The 21,426-nt window shown below is 42.4% G+C and overlaps 1 protein-coding gene across 1 annotated transcript in view; it reads left to right on the forward strand.

The window, feature by feature from the left end:
* neb (nebulin) overlaps positions 1 to 21,426 on the forward strand; it is an 86,040-nt gene that overhangs the window by 13,382 nt on the left and 51,232 nt on the right. The window contains exons 19-65 of the mRNA XM_041844760.2: positions 144 to 341; positions 552 to 659; positions 765 to 863; positions 1,167 to 1,271; positions 1,515 to 1,622; positions 1,752 to 2,063; positions 2,381 to 2,587; positions 2,777 to 2,881; positions 3,160 to 3,267; positions 3,388 to 3,699; positions 4,688 to 4,894; positions 5,104 to 5,208; positions 5,439 to 5,546; positions 5,676 to 5,987; positions 6,092 to 6,298; positions 6,403 to 6,507; positions 6,747 to 6,854; positions 10,163 to 10,474; positions 10,619 to 10,825; positions 10,958 to 11,062; positions 11,230 to 11,337; positions 11,553 to 11,864; positions 11,984 to 12,190; positions 12,302 to 12,406; positions 12,502 to 12,609; positions 12,683 to 12,994; positions 13,082 to 13,285; positions 13,484 to 13,588; positions 13,775 to 13,882; positions 14,015 to 14,326; positions 14,414 to 14,617; positions 14,816 to 14,920; positions 15,107 to 15,214; positions 15,347 to 15,658; positions 15,746 to 15,949; positions 16,148 to 16,252; positions 16,366 to 16,473; positions 16,591 to 16,902; positions 17,041 to 17,244; positions 18,694 to 18,798; positions 18,962 to 19,069; positions 19,384 to 19,695; positions 19,824 to 20,027; positions 20,227 to 20,331; positions 20,511 to 20,618; positions 20,750 to 21,061; positions 21,197 to 21,400. Coding sequence (XP_041700694.2) covers positions 144 to 341; positions 552 to 659; positions 765 to 863; positions 1,167 to 1,271; positions 1,515 to 1,622; positions 1,752 to 2,063; positions 2,381 to 2,587; positions 2,777 to 2,881; positions 3,160 to 3,267; positions 3,388 to 3,699; positions 4,688 to 4,894; positions 5,104 to 5,208; positions 5,439 to 5,546; positions 5,676 to 5,987; positions 6,092 to 6,298; positions 6,403 to 6,507; positions 6,747 to 6,854; positions 10,163 to 10,474; positions 10,619 to 10,825; positions 10,958 to 11,062; positions 11,230 to 11,337; positions 11,553 to 11,864; positions 11,984 to 12,190; positions 12,302 to 12,406; positions 12,502 to 12,609; positions 12,683 to 12,994; positions 13,082 to 13,285; positions 13,484 to 13,588; positions 13,775 to 13,882; positions 14,015 to 14,326; positions 14,414 to 14,617; positions 14,816 to 14,920; positions 15,107 to 15,214; positions 15,347 to 15,658; positions 15,746 to 15,949; positions 16,148 to 16,252; positions 16,366 to 16,473; positions 16,591 to 16,902; positions 17,041 to 17,244; positions 18,694 to 18,798; positions 18,962 to 19,069; positions 19,384 to 19,695; positions 19,824 to 20,027; positions 20,227 to 20,331; positions 20,511 to 20,618; positions 20,750 to 21,061; positions 21,197 to 21,400 — 8,439 coding nt within the window. The remainder of the gene's footprint in view (positions 1 to 143; positions 342 to 551; positions 660 to 764; positions 864 to 1,166; positions 1,272 to 1,514; positions 1,623 to 1,751; positions 2,064 to 2,380; positions 2,588 to 2,776; positions 2,882 to 3,159; positions 3,268 to 3,387; positions 3,700 to 4,687; positions 4,895 to 5,103; positions 5,209 to 5,438; positions 5,547 to 5,675; positions 5,988 to 6,091; positions 6,299 to 6,402; positions 6,508 to 6,746; positions 6,855 to 10,162; positions 10,475 to 10,618; positions 10,826 to 10,957; positions 11,063 to 11,229; positions 11,338 to 11,552; positions 11,865 to 11,983; positions 12,191 to 12,301; positions 12,407 to 12,501; positions 12,610 to 12,682; positions 12,995 to 13,081; positions 13,286 to 13,483; positions 13,589 to 13,774; positions 13,883 to 14,014; positions 14,327 to 14,413; positions 14,618 to 14,815; positions 14,921 to 15,106; positions 15,215 to 15,346; positions 15,659 to 15,745; positions 15,950 to 16,147; positions 16,253 to 16,365; positions 16,474 to 16,590; positions 16,903 to 17,040; positions 17,245 to 18,693; positions 18,799 to 18,961; positions 19,070 to 19,383; positions 19,696 to 19,823; positions 20,028 to 20,226; positions 20,332 to 20,510; positions 20,619 to 20,749; positions 21,062 to 21,196; positions 21,401 to 21,426) is intronic.

Consider the following 21,426-nt stretch of genomic DNA (forward strand, 5'->3'; position numbering starts at 1 on the left):
AAATATGAGGACAGTGGCTGTCAGTGTGGCAGGGGTATAAGCGCTCACTGTGACTCGTCCCAACTTTATATTAAATAAACACTTTTTTATCATAGAGAGAATATGGTGCCTCACCTTCTAATTCTCTCAAACTCTCTCCGCAGCGTGAGTACAAGAAGGACTACGAGAAGACAAAGACCAAGTACATCACCACGCTGGACATGATGTCTAACACCCTGGCCAAGAAGTCCCAGGGTATCGCCAGCATGGCCGGCTACAGAACCATCCACAACCGCTACCTCCTGCCCTACGACGCCATGTCCCTGGACCTGGCCAAGAAGGCCAACATCATCCAGAGTGACGTAAGAACACCATCACCCAGATTGATAGATAGATAGATAGATAGATTCATTACTCTGGTTGATTTATCTAATTGATTGATTGATTGATTTGGTTTGCTTTCATCCTATTAAACGTCTGGGGAAAAGGTTATAATAATGTTGGAGCATTTCAAAACCGGTAGAAGTATACTGAAAGTAATACTCCCACTACTTTATTTTCCCTCTCTACAGAATGAATACCATTCAGACTACAACAACTTCACCAAGGGATCTGGTTGGGTCACCTTCGGCTCCATGGAAGTGGAGAAGGCCAAGAAAGCCGGAGAGATCCTCAATGAGGTAGCTACTACAACATGATCTAGTTGAAAGTTTAAATTAAAACACAACAAGATTGGTTTCATCTGCTTTGACATAGGATGTGTTCCCTTTTCTCCTCTACTTCAGAGAAAGTACCGTCAGCACCCAGACACCATCCCCTTCACCGCCATCGCTGACCACCCTGTCATGATGCAGGCCCAGGTCAACCAGCTAATGAGGAGTGATGTGAGTATTATTATATTATTATTATTGGATGATAGAATCGTGTTATTCAGATAATTTAGACATCATGGGGCGGTTTCCTGAACACAGATTCATGTTAGTCCTGGACTAAAAAGCAATTTCAATGGAGATCCTGTGTCGAGGAAACTGTGTACTTCATAGAGGTTACATATTCAACTTAGTACAAATATGATTTAAAAAAATATAAATAAAGATGAAACAATCAGTAATTAATGTATTACTATTTTATATCTATAAATATGTGTTTGTGTACTCATTTGTATTTGTATTCTTCTTCCCCTGCAGCTTCACTACAAGAAGGGTCTTGAGGAGATCCACCAGAAGTACTCACTACCCCATAATGACCCCCAGTTCCTTCAGGCCAAATGCAACGCCTACAACATCAGCAAGGTACTGTTGACCAAGACTAATAAATTATGCCTCATATTCATATTTAATTAAATGAATTGTCAAATGTTTTATCATATTATCACCGCCTGCCCTTTATATAAAGAGCACACTGCTCTGCACTGTGTAGACATCTTTCCTCCAAATACAACTGTGCCTTCTTGGGTGTGCACTGCATGTATATACTGTGTTATATTCGTGTCTCATGGAAACAGTGTATTTATATACCATATTGGTTTATTTCAGAACTACTACAAGCAAAGCTGGGAGGAAACCATTGCAAAGGGCTACGACATGAGGTCAGATGCTATCTCTGTCATCCATGCTAAGCACGGCAGACATATTGCCAGTGATGTAAGTACACAATAAATCCCCAGGACAACATAAAGAGCTATACTGTATGTAGTCTGTATAGTCAACAACAATGTTCCTACGTTGAATAGTGTCAGATGATCAGATTATTATTTTACTTCTTCCTTTTAGATCCAGTACAAGAAAGACCATGTGAAGGGAAGAGGCAAACAAGTCGGCTGCCGTAATCTTCAGGATGACCCCTTGCTAGTGCACTACATGCAGGTGGCCAAGATGCAGAGTGAGAGGAACTACAAGAAGGACTACCACAAGTCCAAGCTGAAGTACTGCTCCCCAGTTGACATGATGAGTGTTGCACATGCTAAGCAAGCCTCTGCAGTGCAAACCTATACTGGCTACAGGAAGATCCAACACCATTACAGTCTTCTACCAGGGGCCATGAACCTTGAGCTGGCTCGCACCATGGACACCAACGCCAGTAATGTAAGTACTCTGACTCCTACCCAGGGATAGAGCAAAATAATTTTCCGCACTGGCTAGAAGGGCGATTTCTACCCAGGTGACATTCTACTAGTGAAGGGTCCAAAATCTGTGCCATGTGGTATTTGAAAAGATAACATTTCACTGGCCTGGTGGGCTAGTTTGAAACATTTTCTACTAGCCTGGTTTAAAAGGTACTAGCCTCAGGCCTTTGGAAACTCTAGCTTCAACTTGTAAGTTGCGATGCTGCATCTTAGATTTTTACTGTAGTGGTTATTTGCAGCATTTCTCACATTGTCTCCTCTCCTTGCCGGATGCAGTTGAACTACAAAGCGGATTGGGAGAACTTTGTGAAGGGAACTGGCTGGATCCCCATCGGCTCCATTCCTGTGGAGCTAGCCAAGCAGGCCGGGGCCGCTCTGGATGAGCACAAGTACAGGCAGCACCCTGAAAACTTTAAATTCACCAGCAAGATGGACGGCATGAATATGGAGCTGTGCAAGCAGAACCAAAAGATTATGAATGTTGTGAGTAGTATTTACTTACTAGAAAGGCCTAAATCAAATCTCTAGTTGTCCATTGAATTGAAGTTTTCTATTGAATACATTTTGTTGAAATACATTTTGTATTTAATTCATTTTGTTGGATGGAATTTAATTGAACTGAATAGAACTGTTGATTTAAATATGTTGTTGTTATGATGTGTTTTTTTGCAGCATGACTATAAAGCCAGCGGAGAGAAGTTCCTGCACACCTACAATCTCCCTGCAGATGCACCAGAGTTTATGCAAGCCAAATACAATGCTGTCAACATCAGCAAGGTTGGTTACATGTTGATCACAGTCCATACTATTATATACCTTTGCTATCATACACAATCAAAACACATATATATTCATCTTCCATGCATTCATTGAAATGTGCCTTCATTTATACTGTATAGTTGGTTATATGTTGACTGATCACAGTCCTATTTTACACATATATATTCATTGAATGCTTTTAAACACAGTTAATATACACATATTCATTGACCATGATGCATTAATTGAAATGTGTCTGTAAGTAATGTGTTTATTTCTCTTTCTCTTCATCACAGAACTATTACACGTACGCTCACCGTCAAGACATTCTGAAAGGACACCAGATGAAGGCAGACGCCATCCCCATCACTGCTGCCAGGGCCTGCACTAATATTGCCAGCGATGTACGTATGGATTGGAAGAAATTGGAAATCTGTATTTGGGTTTATTGATGAACCATAATTGACCATAATCATGACATGCTATTCGTGGTATTTACATTCATCATTGTATTTCCTGTACAGTACAAGTACAAGCTGGCGTACGAGAAGGGAAGAGGCAAACATGTCGGCTTCCGCAATGTTAAGGATGACCCCTTGCTAGTGCACTACATGCAGGTGGCCAAGATGCAGAGTGAGCAGAACTACAAGAAGGACTACCACAAGTCCAAGCTGAAGTACCACTCTCCAGTTGATATGATGAGTCTTGTACATGCTAAGCAAGCCTCCGCAGCGCAAACCTATGCTGGCTACAAGAAGAGCCTCCACAACTACACTCTTCTCCCTGAGGCTATGCCTGTTCAGCTGGCTCGCACCATGATGGAGATCCAGAGCAACGTGAGTTCATTTCGATATCCTTGCCATTCAATACCATAATGATGGTACGAAACTGGGCTTGGCTGTGTAACTGTACTATCGACAATAGTAGTAATGGTTTTTGTGAACAATAGTATATTTTGAGTGAGAGAAAGGGTACCTGTCTGATACCTGTCCTGTCCTGATACGTGACCTGTTCTGATACCTGTCCTGTCCTGATACCTGCCCTCTCCTGATACCTGTCCTGATACCTGACCTGATACCTGTCCTGATTCCTGTCCGGATACCTGCCCTGATAACTGTCCTGATACCTTCCCTGATACCTGTCCTGTCCTGATACCTGTTCTATCCTGATACCTGTCCTGTCCCGATACCTGCCCTGATACCTGCCCTGATACCTGTCCTGTCCTGATATAGGTCCTGATACCTATCCTGTTCTGATACCTGTCCTGACACCTGTCCTGACACCTGTCCTGATACCTGTCCTGATACCTGCCCTGATCCCTTTCCTGATACCTGTCCTGTCCTGATACCTGCCCTGATACCTGTCCTGATACCTGCCCTGATACCTGCCCTGATACCTGCCCTGTTACCTGTCCTGATACCTCTCCTGTACTGATACCTGTCCTGTCCTGATACCTGTCCTGGTACCTGTCCTGACACCTGTCCTTATACCTGTCCTGATACCTGTCCGTATACCTGTCCTTATACCTGTCCTTATACATGTCCTGATACCTGTCCTGGTACCTGTCCTTATACATGTCCTTATACCTGTCCTGGTACCTGTCCTTATACATGTCCTTATACCTGTCATGATACATGTCCTTACACCTGTCCTGATACCTGTCCTTATACCTGTCCTGATACCTGTTCTAAAACCTGTTTTAATACCTTTACTGAAACCTGTCCTGATACCTGTCCTGTCCTTATACCTGTCCTTATACCTTTCCTGATACCTGTCCTAATACCTGTTGTGATACCTTTCCTATTTCGCTGTGTGTCTCTACAGAACGCCTACAAGTCTGACTACAACAACGTGTACAGGGGTTCTGGCTGGGTTCCTATTGGCTCTATGGGGGTGGAGTTGGCTAAGACAGCCATGGCTGCCCTAAATGAGCACGGCTACCGTGTGCACCCCAGCACCCTGAAGTTCACCAGTCTGACTGACCAGATGAACATGGCCCTTGCCATGACCAACACCAAGTTACTTGATGACGTAAGAACTAAAACTAACTTTGATTATTGTTTATTGTTTTTTTTAGGATCTATTTTAGCTCACCAAGGCTAGTCTTTCAGGAGTCATACATTTATTGAGTTTACATAAAAGATATGAGGAAATGAATGGTTTTCATGTATTTATTCCATGTATTTTATTCCCTACTATGGATGTTGAATGTGATTACCTGGTTCTTTCTCTCTGTGCAGGCTTCATACAGAGCGTCTGGCGAGAAGTTCAAGCATACCTACAACCTGCCTGCAGACAGCCCTCAGTTCCTCCAGGCCAAGTACAACGCCCAGACCATGAGCGAGGTCAGTACACACCCACAAACACACACAGACTCAATTTCTCTGACATTTTAAAGATGTGCAAGTACAAGTATTGCCTACAGATAGGCGATGTTTGACTGTGTTTGACTGTGTTTGACTGTGTTTGACTGTGTTTGACTGTGTTTGACTGTGGTTGACTGTGGTTGACTGTGGTTGACTGTGGTTGACTGTGTTTGACTGTGTTTGACTGTGGTTTCTTTGATTTCTCCTAGTCTCACTACAAGCACAAGTGGGTGGAAGATGTCGCCAAAGGATACGACATGAGGTCAGATGCTATCTCTGTCATCCATGCTAAGCACGGCAGACATATTGCCAGTGATGTAAGTACACAATAAATCCCCAGGACAACATAAAGAGCTATACTGTATGTAGTCTGTATAGTCAACAACAATGTTCCTACGTTGAATAGTGTCAGATGATCAGATTATTATTTTACTTCTTCCTTTTAGATCCAGTACAAGAAAGACCATGTGAAGGGAAGAGGCAAACAAGTCGGCTGCCGTAATCTTCAGGATGACCCCTTGCTAGTGCACTACATGCAGGTGGCCAAGATGCAGAGTGAGAGGAACTACAAGAAGGACTACCACAAGTCCAAGCTGAAGTACTGCTCCCCAGTTGACATGATGAGTGTTGCACATGCTAAGCAAGCCTCTGCAGTGCAAACCTATGCTGGCTACAGGAAGGTCCAACACCACTACACTCTTCTCCCTGACTCCATGAACTTTGCGTTGGCTCGCACCATGAATGCCAGTTCCAGTGATGTGAGTTTTTGTGACTTCATCCTAGTACTAGGGGTGTACGTTTTCTGTTAAATAGCTTTCGGGTATCAAATACTTCATTCATTTGCCTTTGTTTTTTTCTCCAGCACGAGTACAAGTCTGACTGGAACAACTTTGTGAGAGGAACTGGATGGATTCCCATTGGCTCACTGCCGGTAGAGCTTGCAAAGGTTGGCTCGGACATCCAGAGTGAACATAAGTACCGTACACACCCCTCCAAATTCCAGTTCAAGAAGCTGATGGACTCCATGGACATGGTCCTGGCCACTGACAACAACAAGATCATGAACAAGGTACACTATAAACTGTAACGCCATATTGGAAATTAAAAAATGTGATGTTTTCTTGTTAGTCCTAATGTTATTATTAATCTATGTTTGTGTCAATTACATTGCAGCAAGAATACACCAAACAATGGCACACGGATAAGCTCAAAATCCATGTGATGCCAGATGCCCCTGAGATTGTCCTGGCCAAGGCTAATGCTATCAACATGAGTCAGGTATGATCATCAAGTCACATCTTCCAATATCACTACTAACTAATAATGTACATGACGGTATACTCGTTGCCCCTTTCTAACTAGTTATTATCATTTTAATGATAATCTATAGAATCTAAACTACTTTCAAAAGTCTTTGAAAATCACAGACATTCAAACTGTAATTTAAAAGTGAGAACCCTGTATTTAATGGTCATTTTTTGGCTCTGTTTCTAAGCTCCGTCTATATACATTTTCAGAAACTCTACAAATCCGGTCTGGAGGACATGTATAAAAAGGGCTACGACCTCAAACCTGATGCCATCGCCATTCTGGCTGCCAAGAAAGGCACTACCATTGCCAGTGACGTAAGTGGAAAATAATTTCATTTCTGCGTTTGCTTGCTGCATAGACCCTGTTTCCTTGCCAGCTATATATTGTATAACTATTAAGTTAACTATCTAAGATGTGCCAAATAAATTCTCTCCAGCTGGGTTTTGCTAATGTTGCTCACTACTAATGTTAGCTAAGCTTCCAAGACCAAGCTTCTTGGTGACAGCAGCAGAGACAATCCCCTCCTCTATTAAGATGCCTGCTGTCTAATATTTGTTTGTGCGTGCTGCAAACTGCGTTTTGAGGTACTTGCATAATTTTATAAGCTGGGTTGTCTGTCCTAGTAGGAAATGTTGACAAACAAAAAGGTGTAATCGCATAGAGCTAACTGCATTATTCGATTAAAAAAATTAATAATAATCACTGCATTAGGGATAGCGTGCACAGACGTTTCGGCTTTACTGCCTTCTTCAGTGAGAGGATACCTGGCTTGATGAAGCCCCAAAACAAGTTAAAAGCTTGAACAGAAGCCAGTTACTTAATAAATCCCATCAAAAACGGTTTTCCTCTCTAGGTTTCTTCCTATTTCTGCCTTTCTAGGGAGTTTTTCCTAGCCACCGTGCTTCTACATCTGCATTGCTTGCTGTTTGGGGTTTTAGGCGGGGTTTCTGTATAGCGCTTTGTGACATCTGCTGATGTAAAAAGGGCTTTATAAATACAATTTGATTGATTTTCTGTAAACTATAAACAGTGGCTTGCGAAAGCGTTCACCCCCCTTGGCATTTTTCTTATTTTGTTGCCTTACAACCTGGAATTAAAATTTATTTTTGGGGGGGTTGTATCATTTGATTTACACAACATGCCTACCACTTTGAAGATACAAAATCTTTTTTATTGTTAAACAAACAAGAAATAAGACAAAAAAAACAGAACATGAGCGTGCATAACTATTCACCCCCCCCCAAAGTCAATACTTTGTAGAGCCACCGTTGGCAGCAATTACAGCTGCAAGTCTCTTGGGGTATGTCTCTATAAGCTTGGCACATCTAGCCACTGGGATTTTTGCCCATTCTTCAAGGCAAAACTGCTCCAGCTCCTTCAAGTTGGATGTGTTCCGCTGGTGGACAGCAATCTTTAAGTCATACCACAGAATCTCAATTGGATTGAGGTCTGTGCTTTGACTAGGCCATTCCAATACATTTAAATGTTTCCCCTTAAACCACTCAAGTGTTGCTTTAGCAGTATGCTTAGGGTCATTGTCCTGCTGGAAGGTGAACCTCTGTCCCAGTCTCAAATCTCTGGAAGACTGAAACAGGTTTCCCTCAAGAATTTCTCTGTATTTAGCGCCATCCATCATTCCGTCAATTTTGACCAGTTTCCCAGTCCCTGTCGATGAAAAACATCCCCACAGCATGATGCTGACTCCACCATGCTTCACTGTGGGGATGGTGTTCTCGGGGTGATGTGAGGTGTTGGGTTTGTGCCAGACATAGCGTTTTCCTTGATGGCCAAAAAAGCTCCATTTTAGTCTCATCTGACCAGAGTACCTTCTTCCAAATGTTTGGGGAGTCTCCCACATGCCTTTTTGCGAACACCAAACGTGTTTGCTTATTTTTTTCTTTAAGCAATGGCTTTTTTCTGGCCACTCTTCCGTAAAGGCCAGCTCTGTGGCGTGTACGGCTTAAAGTGGTCCTATGGACAAATACTCCAATCTCCGCTGTGGAGCTTTGCAGCTCCTTCAGGGTTATCTTTGGTCTCTTTGTTGCCTCTCTAATTAATGCCCTCCTTGCCTGGTCTGTGAGTTTTGGTGGGCGGCCCTCTCTTGGCTGGTTTGTTGTGGTGCCATATTCTTTCAATTTTTTAAATAATGGATTTAATGGTGCTCCGTGGGATGTTCAAAGTTTCTGATATTTTTTTTATAACCCAACCCTGATCTGTACTTCTCCACAACTTTGTCCCTGACCTGTTTGGAGAGCTCCTTGGTCTTCAAGGTGCCGCCTGCTTGGTGGTGCCCCTTGCTTAGTGGTGTTGCAGACTCTGGGGCCTTTCAGAACAGGTGTATTTATACTGAGATCATGTGACACTTAGATTGCACGCAGGTGGACTTTATTTAACTAATTATGTGACTTCTGACGGTAATTGGTTGCACCATATCTTATTTAGGGGCTTCATATTAAAGGGGGTGAATACATATGCACGCACCACTTTTCCGTTATTTATTTTTGGTTTTCTTTGAAACAAGTTATTTTTTTTCATTTCACTTCACCAATTTGGGCTATTTTGTATATGTCCATTACATGAAATCCAAATAAAAATCAATTTGAATTGCGGTTTGTGGTGCAACAAAATAGGAGAAATGCCAAGGGGGATGAATACTTTTGCAAGGCACTGTACTTACTTCGATAGCCGAAATGGCATCAAGTCTATTGTCAATAAACACTGGCGTATATAATCATCAGACTCCTCTTTAGATTCTGGCTACTCACCTATAAACCATGAAGAAATGTATCAAACATATTGGTTAAATCAGATGTGGTCAGAGAGAAAAAAAAGGCATTCATAAAGGATGTAGATCATGTACATCTCCTGAGTGGCGCAGTGGTCTAAGGCTGTGCCACTAGAGATCCTGGTTCGTATCCAGGCTCTGTCGTAGACGGCCGCGACCGGGAGACCCATGGGGTGGCGCACAATTGGCCCAGCGTCGTCCAGGGTAGGGGAGGGAATGGCCGGGTGTAGCTCAGTTGGTAGAGCATGGCGTTTGCAATGCCAGGGTTGTGGGTTCGTTTCCCACGGGGGGCCAGTATGAAAAAAAAATAATAATAATAATAATGTATGCACTCACTAACTGTAAGTCGCTCTGGATAAGCGCGTCTGCTAAATGACGTAAATGTACATGTAAAGCTATCAACTGCTATCAATTGTGTAGAGAATTCATGTGTTGATCAGATGCAGCTTCTGTGGGCCTCCCGAGTGGCACAGTGGTCTAAGGCACTGCGTCGCAGTGCTAGAGGCGTCACTACAGACCCGGGTTCGATCCCGAGCTGTATCACAACTGGCCGTGAGTCCCATAGGGCGGCGCACAATTGGCCCAGCGTCGTGAGGGTTTGGCTCGGTACTTGGTACTTGGCTCGTCGCGCTCTAGCGACTCCTTAAGCGGGTGGTTTGGCGGGTCATGTTTTGGAGGACACATGACTCGACATTCGGCTCCTGAGCCAGTTGGGGAGTTGCAGCGATGAGACAAGATCAAAATTGGGGAGAAAAAGGGGGTAAAATACAAATAAATAAAATAAAAAATAGATCCTGCTGCTTCTGGAATTGACTAAACACCTGTATATTTTTACAGTACAAGTACAAGCTGGAGTACGAGAAGGGAAGAGGCAAACAAGTCGGCTGCCGTAATCTTCAGGATGACCCCTTGCTAGTGCACTACATGCAGGTGGCCAAGATGCAGAGTGAGAGGAACTACAAGAAGGACTACCACAAGTCCAAGCTGAAGTACTGCTCCCCAGTTGACATGATGAGTCTTGCACATGCTAAGCAAGCCTCTGCAGTGCAAACCTATGCTGGCTACAGGAAGGTCCAACACCACTACACTCTTCTCCCTGACTCCATGAACCTTGCGTTGGCTCGCACCATGAATGTCAGTTCCAGTGATGTGAGTTAAGCAGTGTGACAGCAGTTACATAGTAACATAGTTCCAACTAAACATAGTAAACATTGGTGATCAATTATACATTGTTGCCACTCATATTATTGTTTTGCTAATCACCCTTTTTTCAACCCTAATGTCTTTCTCCAGCACGAGTACAAGTCTGACTGGAACAACTTTGTGAGAGGAACTGGATGGATTCCCATTGGCTCACTGCCGGTAGAGCTTGCAAAGGTTGGCTCGGACATCCAGAGTGAACATAAGTACCGTACACACCCCTCCAAATTCCAGTTCAAGAAGCTGATGGACTCCATGGACATGGTCCTGGCCACTGACAACAACAAGATCATGAACAAGGTATGCTCAGACCGGACGTGTACATTTGTGAAAAATAAAGCTGTTATCACAGTTTGTTTCTAATGTTGCGTCTCGTAATGATAGTTAATTGATAATAATGGTTAATTGATTGGTGAATCATTTTGATTGCAGCAAGAATACACTAAACAATGGCACAAGGACAAGCTCACAATCCATGTGATGCCAGATGCCCCTGAGATTATCCTGGCCAAGGCTAATGCTATCAACATGAGTCAGGTAAGGCTACCTTTTTCGAACATGTATGTTACCATCTATCATCAAAATATTCCTCTTTCTATGCATCATGCTTTTACAATATAACTTGAAATATGTCTTGGAACTTGAAGTATTTAGCAATTGTTATTTTGGTCATATTTTTATAAATAGTTTCTCCTCCATTCCAGAAAAGCTACAAAGCAGGTCTGGAGGCGATGTATAATAAGGGTTACGACCTGAAGGTTGATGCCATCGCCATCCAGGCTGCCAAGCAGGGCACCAAAATCGCCAGCGACGTGAGTGACTCAGACTAACAATAAACAATAAAAGGCTTTAAAACCATTTTACAATCTGCTCCAACCTCTCCAACATCTGTATGTGTATGTGAGTCTATCAGAGGGGTTGGGATAAAACAGAAGTAGAATTTCCATTGGAACTTGTATACAATAAATTATTCTTCTTCGAAATATTAACTTTCGTCCTGGGAATAATACATTGTTTATTTACACAGTACAAGTACAAGCTGAATCACCAGAAGAATAGGGGAAAACAAGTCGGCTGCCGTAATCTTCAGGACGACCCCTTACTGGTGCACTACATGGAGGTGGCCAGGTTGCAGAGTGACAAGAACTACAAGAAGGACTACCACAAGTCCAAGCTGAAGTACTGCTCCCCAGTAGACATGATGAGTGTTGCACATGCCAAACATGCCTCCACAGTGCAGACGTATGCTGGCTACAGGAAGATCCAACACCACTACACTGTGCTTGCTGATGCCATGAACGTGGAGTTGGCTAAGCAGATGCAGACGATCGCCAGTGATGTGAGTAGTATTTTATTTTTCACTGACCATGATTTATCCACTCCCCTATTCTGAGCTGTTAAACCACATCCAAATCTGTTATAATTTAAAATTTAAAATTAAATTTGTATTTTTTGCAGAATTTGTACAAAAGTGACTATGAGACTAGCATCAAAGGCACAGGATGGATTCCCATTGGTTCTCTGGATGTAGAGAAAGCCAAAACAGCTGGCCTGATTGGCAGTGAGAAACTTTACCGCCAACACCCCAGTGGCTTCAAGTTTACCAAAGACATGCACTCCATGGACCTCGTCCTGGCCAGTGCTAACAATGCCATCATGAACAAGGTCATTCTTTGTATCTATGTCTATGCATACTGTATATGTATACAGTATATTATATACAATACAAATACATGGTGATATATCAAAACACTAACAAATATATCTGTCTTATAGCAAACATACATTGACGCCTGGAATAAGGATAAGACCGCTGTCCACATGATGACAGACTCAATGGAGGTGGTTTTGGCCAGAGCCAACATGATCAACTGCAGTGATGTAAGTCATCCCTTCCGCACCTCATTGTAGTGTTCATTTAGGCAGTATTTTCATAATTCAGTCATTCAAAACATGTTTTGTCTTCTCCTGTACAGACACTGTATAAGCTTGCCAATGAACAGGACAAGAAGAAGGGTTATGACCTGCGCAACGATGCTATTGCAATCCAGGCAGCCAAACAGGGCACATCCATTGCTAGTGATGTAAGTAAAACACAGTTTTTTTAATGAAACCTTTTTTTTATGAAACCTAATTATCAAATTTTTATGTATTAAGTACAAATACAGGGCTGGCTACCGTAAGCAGATTGGCCACCACATTGGAGCCCGCTGCATTGAGGATGACCCTCTGCTCATGCTGGCTCTGAACTCAGCCAAGATTGCCAGTGATGCTCTGTACAAGAAAGACTTCCACAAGTCCAAGACGAGGTTCCATCTCCCATTGGACATGATGGCCTTCGAGTTGGCCAAGAAGAACCAGATTCAGGTCAACCATGCCAAATATGTAACTCGCCTGCACAACTGGACCTGTCTACCAGACTCCAGTGATGTCGTCCATGCCAGACATGTCTATGACATAGCGAGTGATGTAAGTATGAATTAAGTAGATCATGTTTTTCCAGTGTAATTGTCTTTATTCCGTCCATTTTGACCATTGTGGTATTGTTGTGTCTAGGCTGTGTACAAGGCTGATCTCAAGAATCTGCAAGGTATCGGATGGGTTCCCATCGGCTCACTTGATGTTGAGAAGGCAAAGAAAGCCGGGGAGGTCCTGAGTGAGAAGCTGTATCGTCAGCACCCAAGCAACTTCAAGTTCACCAGCTCAGTTCAAGACATGGGAATGGTTTTGGCTAAACAAAATAATGATAATGCCAACAAGGTATTTGGCTAACTTGTATATCTTTATTAATAATTTGCCCTTGAATGTATCCCCTAGTTGATTATATTCAAATAATGATTCCATCATTTAAACCTGCTTTAAGGTAATCTGATCTCCCCTACTTTGCATTATATTTGAGCCAATGATATGAAGAGGCACTTCATGTTGTTAGTTTGAACTTGAAACTCGTTATTGCAGCAAGCTTACACTGAGGCATGGGAGAAGGACAAGACCAAGAACCATATTATGCCAGATGCGATGGAAGTGGTTTTGGCCAATGCAAACAAATCCAACTACAGTTGGGTAAGTAAATGATAGCACAAAGGTAACCCTCCTGATGAATGTATACATTCAAAAAGAATACTTATTGTTTTTTTGTTTTGTTTTCTGTAAAGTGTGTTGTAACTTTGTTAAATGCACTTTAAATAAATTGTGATTTGATTTGAAATACCCATATATATGGATGTTTTTTTCTTGTTCTTCATACAGAACCAGTACAGAAAAGCAATGGAAGAGGATAAGAAGAAGGGCTATGATTTGCGCAATGATGCCATTGCTATCATCGCAGCCAAGCATGGCAGGGAAATTATCAGTGATGTAAGTTCATTGAACATCTATCCATCATAACCGATTATAGTTCTTTACTGTTTCATGACACAATACAAAAAATGTACTTCTGGGAAATAAAGACAATCCTCAAGACTGCCATTTCATATTTGCTTTCTATAGCACAAGTACAAGACTGGCTACCGTAAGCAGGTTGGCCACCACATTGGAGCCCGCTGCGTTGAGGATGACCCTCTGCTCATGCTGGCTATTAACTCAGCCAAGATTGCCAGTGATGCCCTGTACAAGAAGGACTTCCACCAGTCTAAGACCAAGTTCCACCTCCCATTGGACATGATGGCCTTTGAGTTGGCCAAAAAGAACCAGATTCAGGTCAACCATGCCAAATATGTAACTCGCCTGCACAACTGGACCTGTCTGCCAGACTCCAGTGATGTCGTCCATGCCAGACATGTCTATGACATAGCGAGTGATGTAAGTATGAATTAAGTAGATCATGTTTTTCCAGTGTAATTGTCTTTATTCCGTCCATTTTGACCATTGTGGTATTGTTGTGTCTAGGCTGTGTACAAGGCTGATCTCAAGAATCTGCAAGGTATCGGATGGGTTCCCATCGGCTCACTTGATGTTGAGAAGGCAAAGAAAGCCGGGGAGGTCCTGAGTGAGAAGCTGTATCGTCAGCACCCAAGCAACTTCAAGTTCACCAGCTCAGTTCAAGACATGGGAATGGTTTTGGCTAAACAAAATAATGATAATGCCAACAAGGTATTTGGCTAACTTGTATATATTTATTAATAATTTGCCTTTGAATGTTTCCCCTGGTAGATTATATTCAAATAATGATTCCATCATTTAAACCTGCTTTAAGATTATCTGATCTCCCCTACTTTGCATTATATTTGAGCCAATGCTATGAATAGGTATTTCATGTTGTTAGTTTGAACTTGAAACTCGTTATTGCAGCAAGCTTACACTGAGGCATGGGAGAAGGACAAGACCAAGAACCATATTATGCCAGATGCGATGGAAGTGGTTTTGGCCAATGCAAACAAATCCAACTACAGTTGGGTAAGTAAATGATAGCACAAAGGTAACCCTCCTGATGAATGTATACATTCAAAAATAATACTTATTGTTTTTTTGTTTTGTTTTCTGTAAAGTGTGTTGTAACTTTGTTAAATGCACTTTAAATAAATTGTGATTTGATTTGAAATACCCATATATATGGATGTTTTTTTCTTGTTCTTCATACAGAACCAGTACAGAAAAGCAATGGAAGAGGATAAGAAGAAGGGCTATGATTTGCGCAATGATGCCATTGCTATCATCGCAGCCAAGCATGGCAGGGAAATTATCAGTGATGTAAGTTCATTGAACATCTATCCATCATAACCGATTATATTTTTTACTGTTTCATGACACAATATATAAAATGTACTTCTGGGAAATAAAGACAATCCTCAAGACTGCCATTTTCATATTTGCTTTCTATAGCACAAGTACAAGACTGGCTACCGTAAGCAGGTTGGCCACCACATTGGAGCCCGCTGCGTCGAGGATGACCCTCTGCTCATGCTGGCTATTAACTCAGCTAAGATTGCCAGTGATGCCCTGTACAAGAAGGACTTTCACCAGTCTAAGACCAAGTTCCACCTCCCATTGGACATGATGGCCTTTGAGTTGGCCAAGAAGAACCAGATTCAGGTCAACCATGCCAAATATGTAACTCGCCTGCACAAATGGACCTGTCTACCAGACTCCAGTGATGTCGTCCATGCCAGACATGTCTATGACATAGCGAGTGATGTAAGTATGAATTAAGTAGATCATGTTTTTCCAGTGTAATTGTCTTTATTCCGTCCATTTTGACCATTGTGGTATTGTTGTGTCTAGGCTGTGTACAAGGCTGATCTCAAGAATCTGCAAGGTATCGGATGGGTTCCCATCGGCTCACTTGATGTTGAGAAGGCAAAGAAAGCCGGGGAGGTCCTGAGTGAGAAGCTGTATCGTCAGCACCCAAGCAACTTCAAGTTCACCAGCTCAGTTCAAGACATGGGAATGGTTTTGGCTAAACAAAATAATGATCATGCCAACAAGGTATTTGGCTAACTTGTATATCTTTATTAATAATTTGCCCTTGAATGTTTCCCCTAGTTGATTATATTCAAATAATGATTCCATCATTTAAACCTGCTTTAAGGTAATCCGATCTTCCCTACTTTGCATTATATTTGAGCCAATGATATGAAGAGGCACTTCATGTTGTTAGTTTGAACTTGAAACTCGTTATTGCAGCAAGCTTACACTGAGGCATGGGAGAAGGACAAGACCAAGAACCATATTATGCCAGATGCGATGGAAGTGGTTTTGGCCAATGCAAACAAATCCAACTACAGTTGGGTAAGTAAATGATAGCACAAAGGTAACCCTCCTGATGAATGTATACATTCAAAAATAATTCTTATTGTGGAGATACTGATATCTATGGATGTTTTATTTTCTTCTTCATACAGAACCAGTACAGAAAAGCAATGGAAGAGGATAAGAAGAAGGGCTATGATTTGCGCAATGATGCCATTGCTATCATCGCAGCCAAGCATGGCAGGGAAATTATCAGTGATGTCAGTACTTATTTTGTTATCACGTTATCACAAAGGAACTGACTATATCAATACTGTGACACCTTTAATTTACTGAAATCCCCATTACACACTTTCTACCTTTTTGGTTCGGTATAGTACAAGTACAAGACAGGCTACCGCAAGCAGGTTGGCCACCACATTGGAGCCCGCTGCGTCGAGGATGACCCTCTGCTCATGCTGGCTCTGAACTCAGCCAAGATTGCCAGTGATGCTCTATACAAGAAGGACTTCCACCAGTCCAAGACCAAGTTCCACCTCCCATTGGACATGATGGCCTTTGAGTTGTGCAAGAAGAACCAGATCCAGGTCAATGACTTCAACTACAGAACTCACCTGCACAACTGGACCTGTCTGCCAGACTCCAATGATGTCGTCCAGGCCAGACATGTCTATGACATTAATAGTGAGGTAAGTTTCAAAAGTTCCTCCAGCTCTTTCCTGTAAAATTTGTACTCACATTGTTAATGAAACATCCTGGATTGGTCAAACCCAGTGATAAAAGGTTACCGATGGCAACATGTAATGGGAGTATGATATCCCTCTTAGGCGGTGTACAGGGCTGACATGAAGTGGCTCAGGGGAATGGGATGGGTCCCCATTGGCTCACTTGATGTGGAAAAAGCCAAGAAGGCCGCCGAGATCTTGAGTGAAAGGAAATACCGCCAGCACCCCAGCACTCTGGCCTTCAAAAGTCCCCTCGATGGCATGGATATCGTTCTGGCCAAAAGTAACGCCCAGATCATGAACAAGGTAAACTTCAACTAACTTCTTCCAACTAACTACACAGTTTCCTGTTACAGCAGAATTCAATAAAATAAGATCGATTTTGGGGGTTTTATGGAGCTGCTGAAAAAATGTGCAGTGTTTGTACACTAAGGCATGGGAGGACAAAGTCCACCCCAACATCAAGTCTAATACCCTATCTAATACTGTACATAGACACAGTGTCTAATACATATACTGAGTGTACAGCTCTTTCCATGACATAGACTGACCAGGTGAATCCAGGTGAAGGCTATGAACCCTTATTGATGTCACCTGTTAAATCCACTTCAATCAGTGTAGATGAAGGGGAGGAGACAGGTTAATGAAGGATGTTTAAGCCTTGAGACAATTGAGACATGGATTGTGTATGTGTGCCATTCAGAATGTGAAATAGCAAGAATAAAGATTTAAGTGCCTTTGAACGGGGTATGGTAGTAGGTGCCAGGCGCACCGGTTTGAGTGTGTCAAGAACTGCAACGCTGCTGGGTTTTTCATGCTCAACAGTTTCCCGTGTGTATCAAGAATGGTCCACCACTCAAAGGACATCCAGCCAACTTGACACAACTGTGGGAAGCATTGGCGTCAACATGGGCCAGCATCCCTGTGGAACGCTTTCGATACCTTGTAGAGTCCATTCCCCGACGAATTGAGGCTGTTCTGAGGGCAAAAGGGGGTGCAACTCAATATTAGGAAGGTGTTCCTAATCTTTTGTACACTCAGTGTGGATGCTTTTTTAACTATGTCTGTCACTCAGACCAGTCGTTTAGATCAAGGGTTCCCAAACCTTTTCACTCGGCCCCCCTTCCAGCTCCCCCCTGAGCATGTGTGCACGCGCCACGTCTATTTCTATGGGCAGAAGCACTGTTCATGACACAAACTGTTCACACCCCTCTTTTTGGTGGAGAGAATTTTGCAGGTTTAAAGCTTATTTCCTGCAATTCTACACATTTTGTCATTACATTTGTGGTGCAAAGAACATTTTACAGTTTTAAAGCCCATGTCTAATGTGTATTCATGTGATATTTGAGTGACAAAAAAATTACAACTAAATCTATGGGGTTAAAAACCTAAATAAAAAATGAGCTAGTTTATCTGGACATTTCTGACAAGTTATAAATAGCTCTCTAAGGTATTCAATGACTAACATGACAAGGAACTGATGATGCACTACCCAATTTCGAAATTGCACCTTGTCCATTCTACTATTACAACTTTCAAGAGTAAGTTTAAAGGGACCCTGGCAGGGGAGGGGGGGGGACCCCGGCGCCAACCCCTGCCGACCCCTTGCACGCCCCACGGTTTGGGAACCACTGGTTTAGATGATCAATCTTTCATTTCTGTTTGCTTTTCTGTCTGTGAGAAATGAAGTGCAAAAAATATATTGTTGTTATTATTATTTTCTTATAACATAGCAATTTTTATCTCGTATTTCAGCGCCAGTATGTTGAACAATGGGATGCTGATAAGATCAAAATCCATGTCGGCAATGAGCTTCCAGAACTTGTGCTGGCCAAGGCCAACGCGATCACCATGAGCAACGTAGGTCCTCCTTACTTTACCTTAAGATGTTTTCGTTCACTCAAGTTGATCTAGTTGTATCTATATGTACTGTATATGTACTGTATAGCTATCTGATCTATATATCTGTCAACCTCTTCCATGTTTTGCGACTCGTTTTTCTTGTTCTTTCTCCTTTTTATAGAAACTGTACAAACAAGGATATGATGATACCATCAAGAAGGGCTATCACCTTCCTGTCGATGCTATCTCTGTCAAGGCTGCCAAGCACGGTAGAGAGATTATCAGCGATGTGAGTACTGTATTTTTGTCCCCCTTTTTTCACATTATTTTTTTCTCCATCATTTGACCATTTCCAAAGCCTTAAGCTACATTATCATTGATGTAAATTACATTTTTAAGACGTTTTCCTAATTATTAAAGTGCTAAGGAAGCGTTATACTAATAACAATTCCTCAATTCCTGAAAAGTGAATAACTCAGGCATTAATACACTTGGAATGTCTTCTTTGAAACACTGACAAATTTATAAGGAAAAGACATTCAATAAGTGCACCCTTGTCTGACTGAAGAAGGTACACTCAAATTATCTTCTGATCTCTTTCAGTACAAGTACAAGTCTGGCTACAGCAAGCAGGTTGGCCACCACATTGGAGCGCGCTGCGTTGAGGATGACCCTCTGCTCATGCTGGCTATTAACTCAGCCAAGATTGCCAGTGATGCTCTATACAAGAAGGACTTCCACCAGTCCAAGACCAAGTTCCACCTCCCATTGGACATGATGGCCTTCGAGTTGTGCAAGAAGAACCAGATCCAGGTCAATGACTTCAACTACAGAACTAAACTGCACAACTGGACCTGTCTGCCAGACTCCAGTGATGTCGTCCACGCCAGGAGGGTCTACGATCTGCATAGTGACGTAAGCTCCTTCTCAATATACTGAATCAAATGTTTTGTTTCTTTTCCATTAACCCACTTACCATTTTTTAAAATGTAGTCAGTAAGTGTGATTGTTTGTTTGATTGATTGATGCTCTCCACTCCTCAGGCTGTCTACCATGCCGACATGGAGTTCATTAGAGGTACTGGCTGGGTCCCCATCGGCTCTCTGGATGTGTTGAAAGCCAAGAAAGCTGCAGAGATCCTGAGCGACCGCCTCTACAAGCAGAAACCAGATACTCTTAAATTCACCACCGACATGCACTCCATGCCCATGGTGCTGGCCAAGGCAAATGCCGAGATCATGAATAAGGTTGGTGAAATGTTCAATACATAAATGCTTTTTTAACTATGTCTCTCACTCAGATCAGTGGTTTGGATGGTCAATATTGCATTTCTGGTTGCTTTTTTCATGCGTCTTTGGGTCTGACAAATGCGCTATTCAAATCCCATGTAATATTACCTCATTATTCTTTTCTTATAACATAATAATGTTTTCTCTCGTTTTTCAGGGTAACTATGTTGCACAATGGGATGCTGATAAGATCAAAATCCACGTCGGCAATGAGCTTCCAGAACTTGTGCTGGCCAAGGCCAACGCAATCATTATGAGCAACGTAGGTCCTCTTTGCTTCCTTTGCTACATACATTACTATATTACACTTTCAATAGCTGATGTGTGGCCAAAAACCTTATCTAAAGCTCTAGTAATTAATAATAGCTCTAGTACTGTTCTAGTAATTATTAGTAATGTGTTGGCTTTGTTTCTAAGCTGGGTCTCTATATACCTTTTCAGAAAACATACAAAGCCGAACTGGAGGAGATGTACAAGAAGGGCTATGACCTGAAAAACGATTGTATCGCCATCAAAGCTGCCAAGCATAGTAGAGAGATCATCAGTGACGTGAGTACTGGATATTTTCCTCCTTTTTTCATATTATTTGAAAAATGTCATGGGGTTGATGCAAACAGATTATCACCATTTATGTGATGTTGACTTAAAGTACAAGTATATACTTTTTTGCCTCTATATAGTACAAGTACAAGACAGGCTACCGCAAGCAGGTTGGCCATCACATTGGAGCCCGCTGCGTCGAGGATGACCCTCTGCTTGTGCTGGCTCTGAACTCAGCCAGAATTGCCAGTGACGCCCTTTACAAGAAGGACTTCAACAAATCCAAGACTAAGTTCCACCTGCCAGTCGACATGCTGACCATTGAATTGGCCAAGAAATGCCAGATTCAGGTCAACGACTTCAACTACAGAACTCGCCTGCACAACTGGACCTGTCTGCCAGACTCTAGTGATGTCGTCCAGGCCAGGAAGGTCTACGCTCTGCATAGTGACGTAAGTACATTATGATCACTCATTAAGGTTATGAGGTGTCGTGTGGGCTACACCTATCATTTCAGACAAACATTATACCTCCGAAGTTTACTTTCTGACCAATTGTTCTCCCTCTGTTGCTCTCATATAAAACAGGCTGTGTACAGGGCTGATATGGAGTGGCTCAGAGGCACTGGCTGGGTCCCTATTGGCTCGATCGACGTTGAGAAAGCCAAGAAGGCCAGCGAGATCCTGAGCGAGAGAAAATATCGCCAGCATCCAAGCAACTTCAAGTTTACCTCCAAAACCGATGGCATGCCTTATGCCTTGGCTGCAGCCAATGCCAAGATAATGGACAAGGTAGAAATTACTTATTTCTTTCTAGT

The sequence above is a fragment of the Coregonus clupeaformis genome, chromosome 23 (genome assembly GCF_020615455.1).
Source record: "Coregonus clupeaformis isolate EN_2021a chromosome 23, ASM2061545v1, whole genome shotgun sequence".
NCBI lineage: Eukaryota > Metazoa > Chordata > Actinopteri > Salmoniformes > Salmonidae > Coregonus > Coregonus clupeaformis.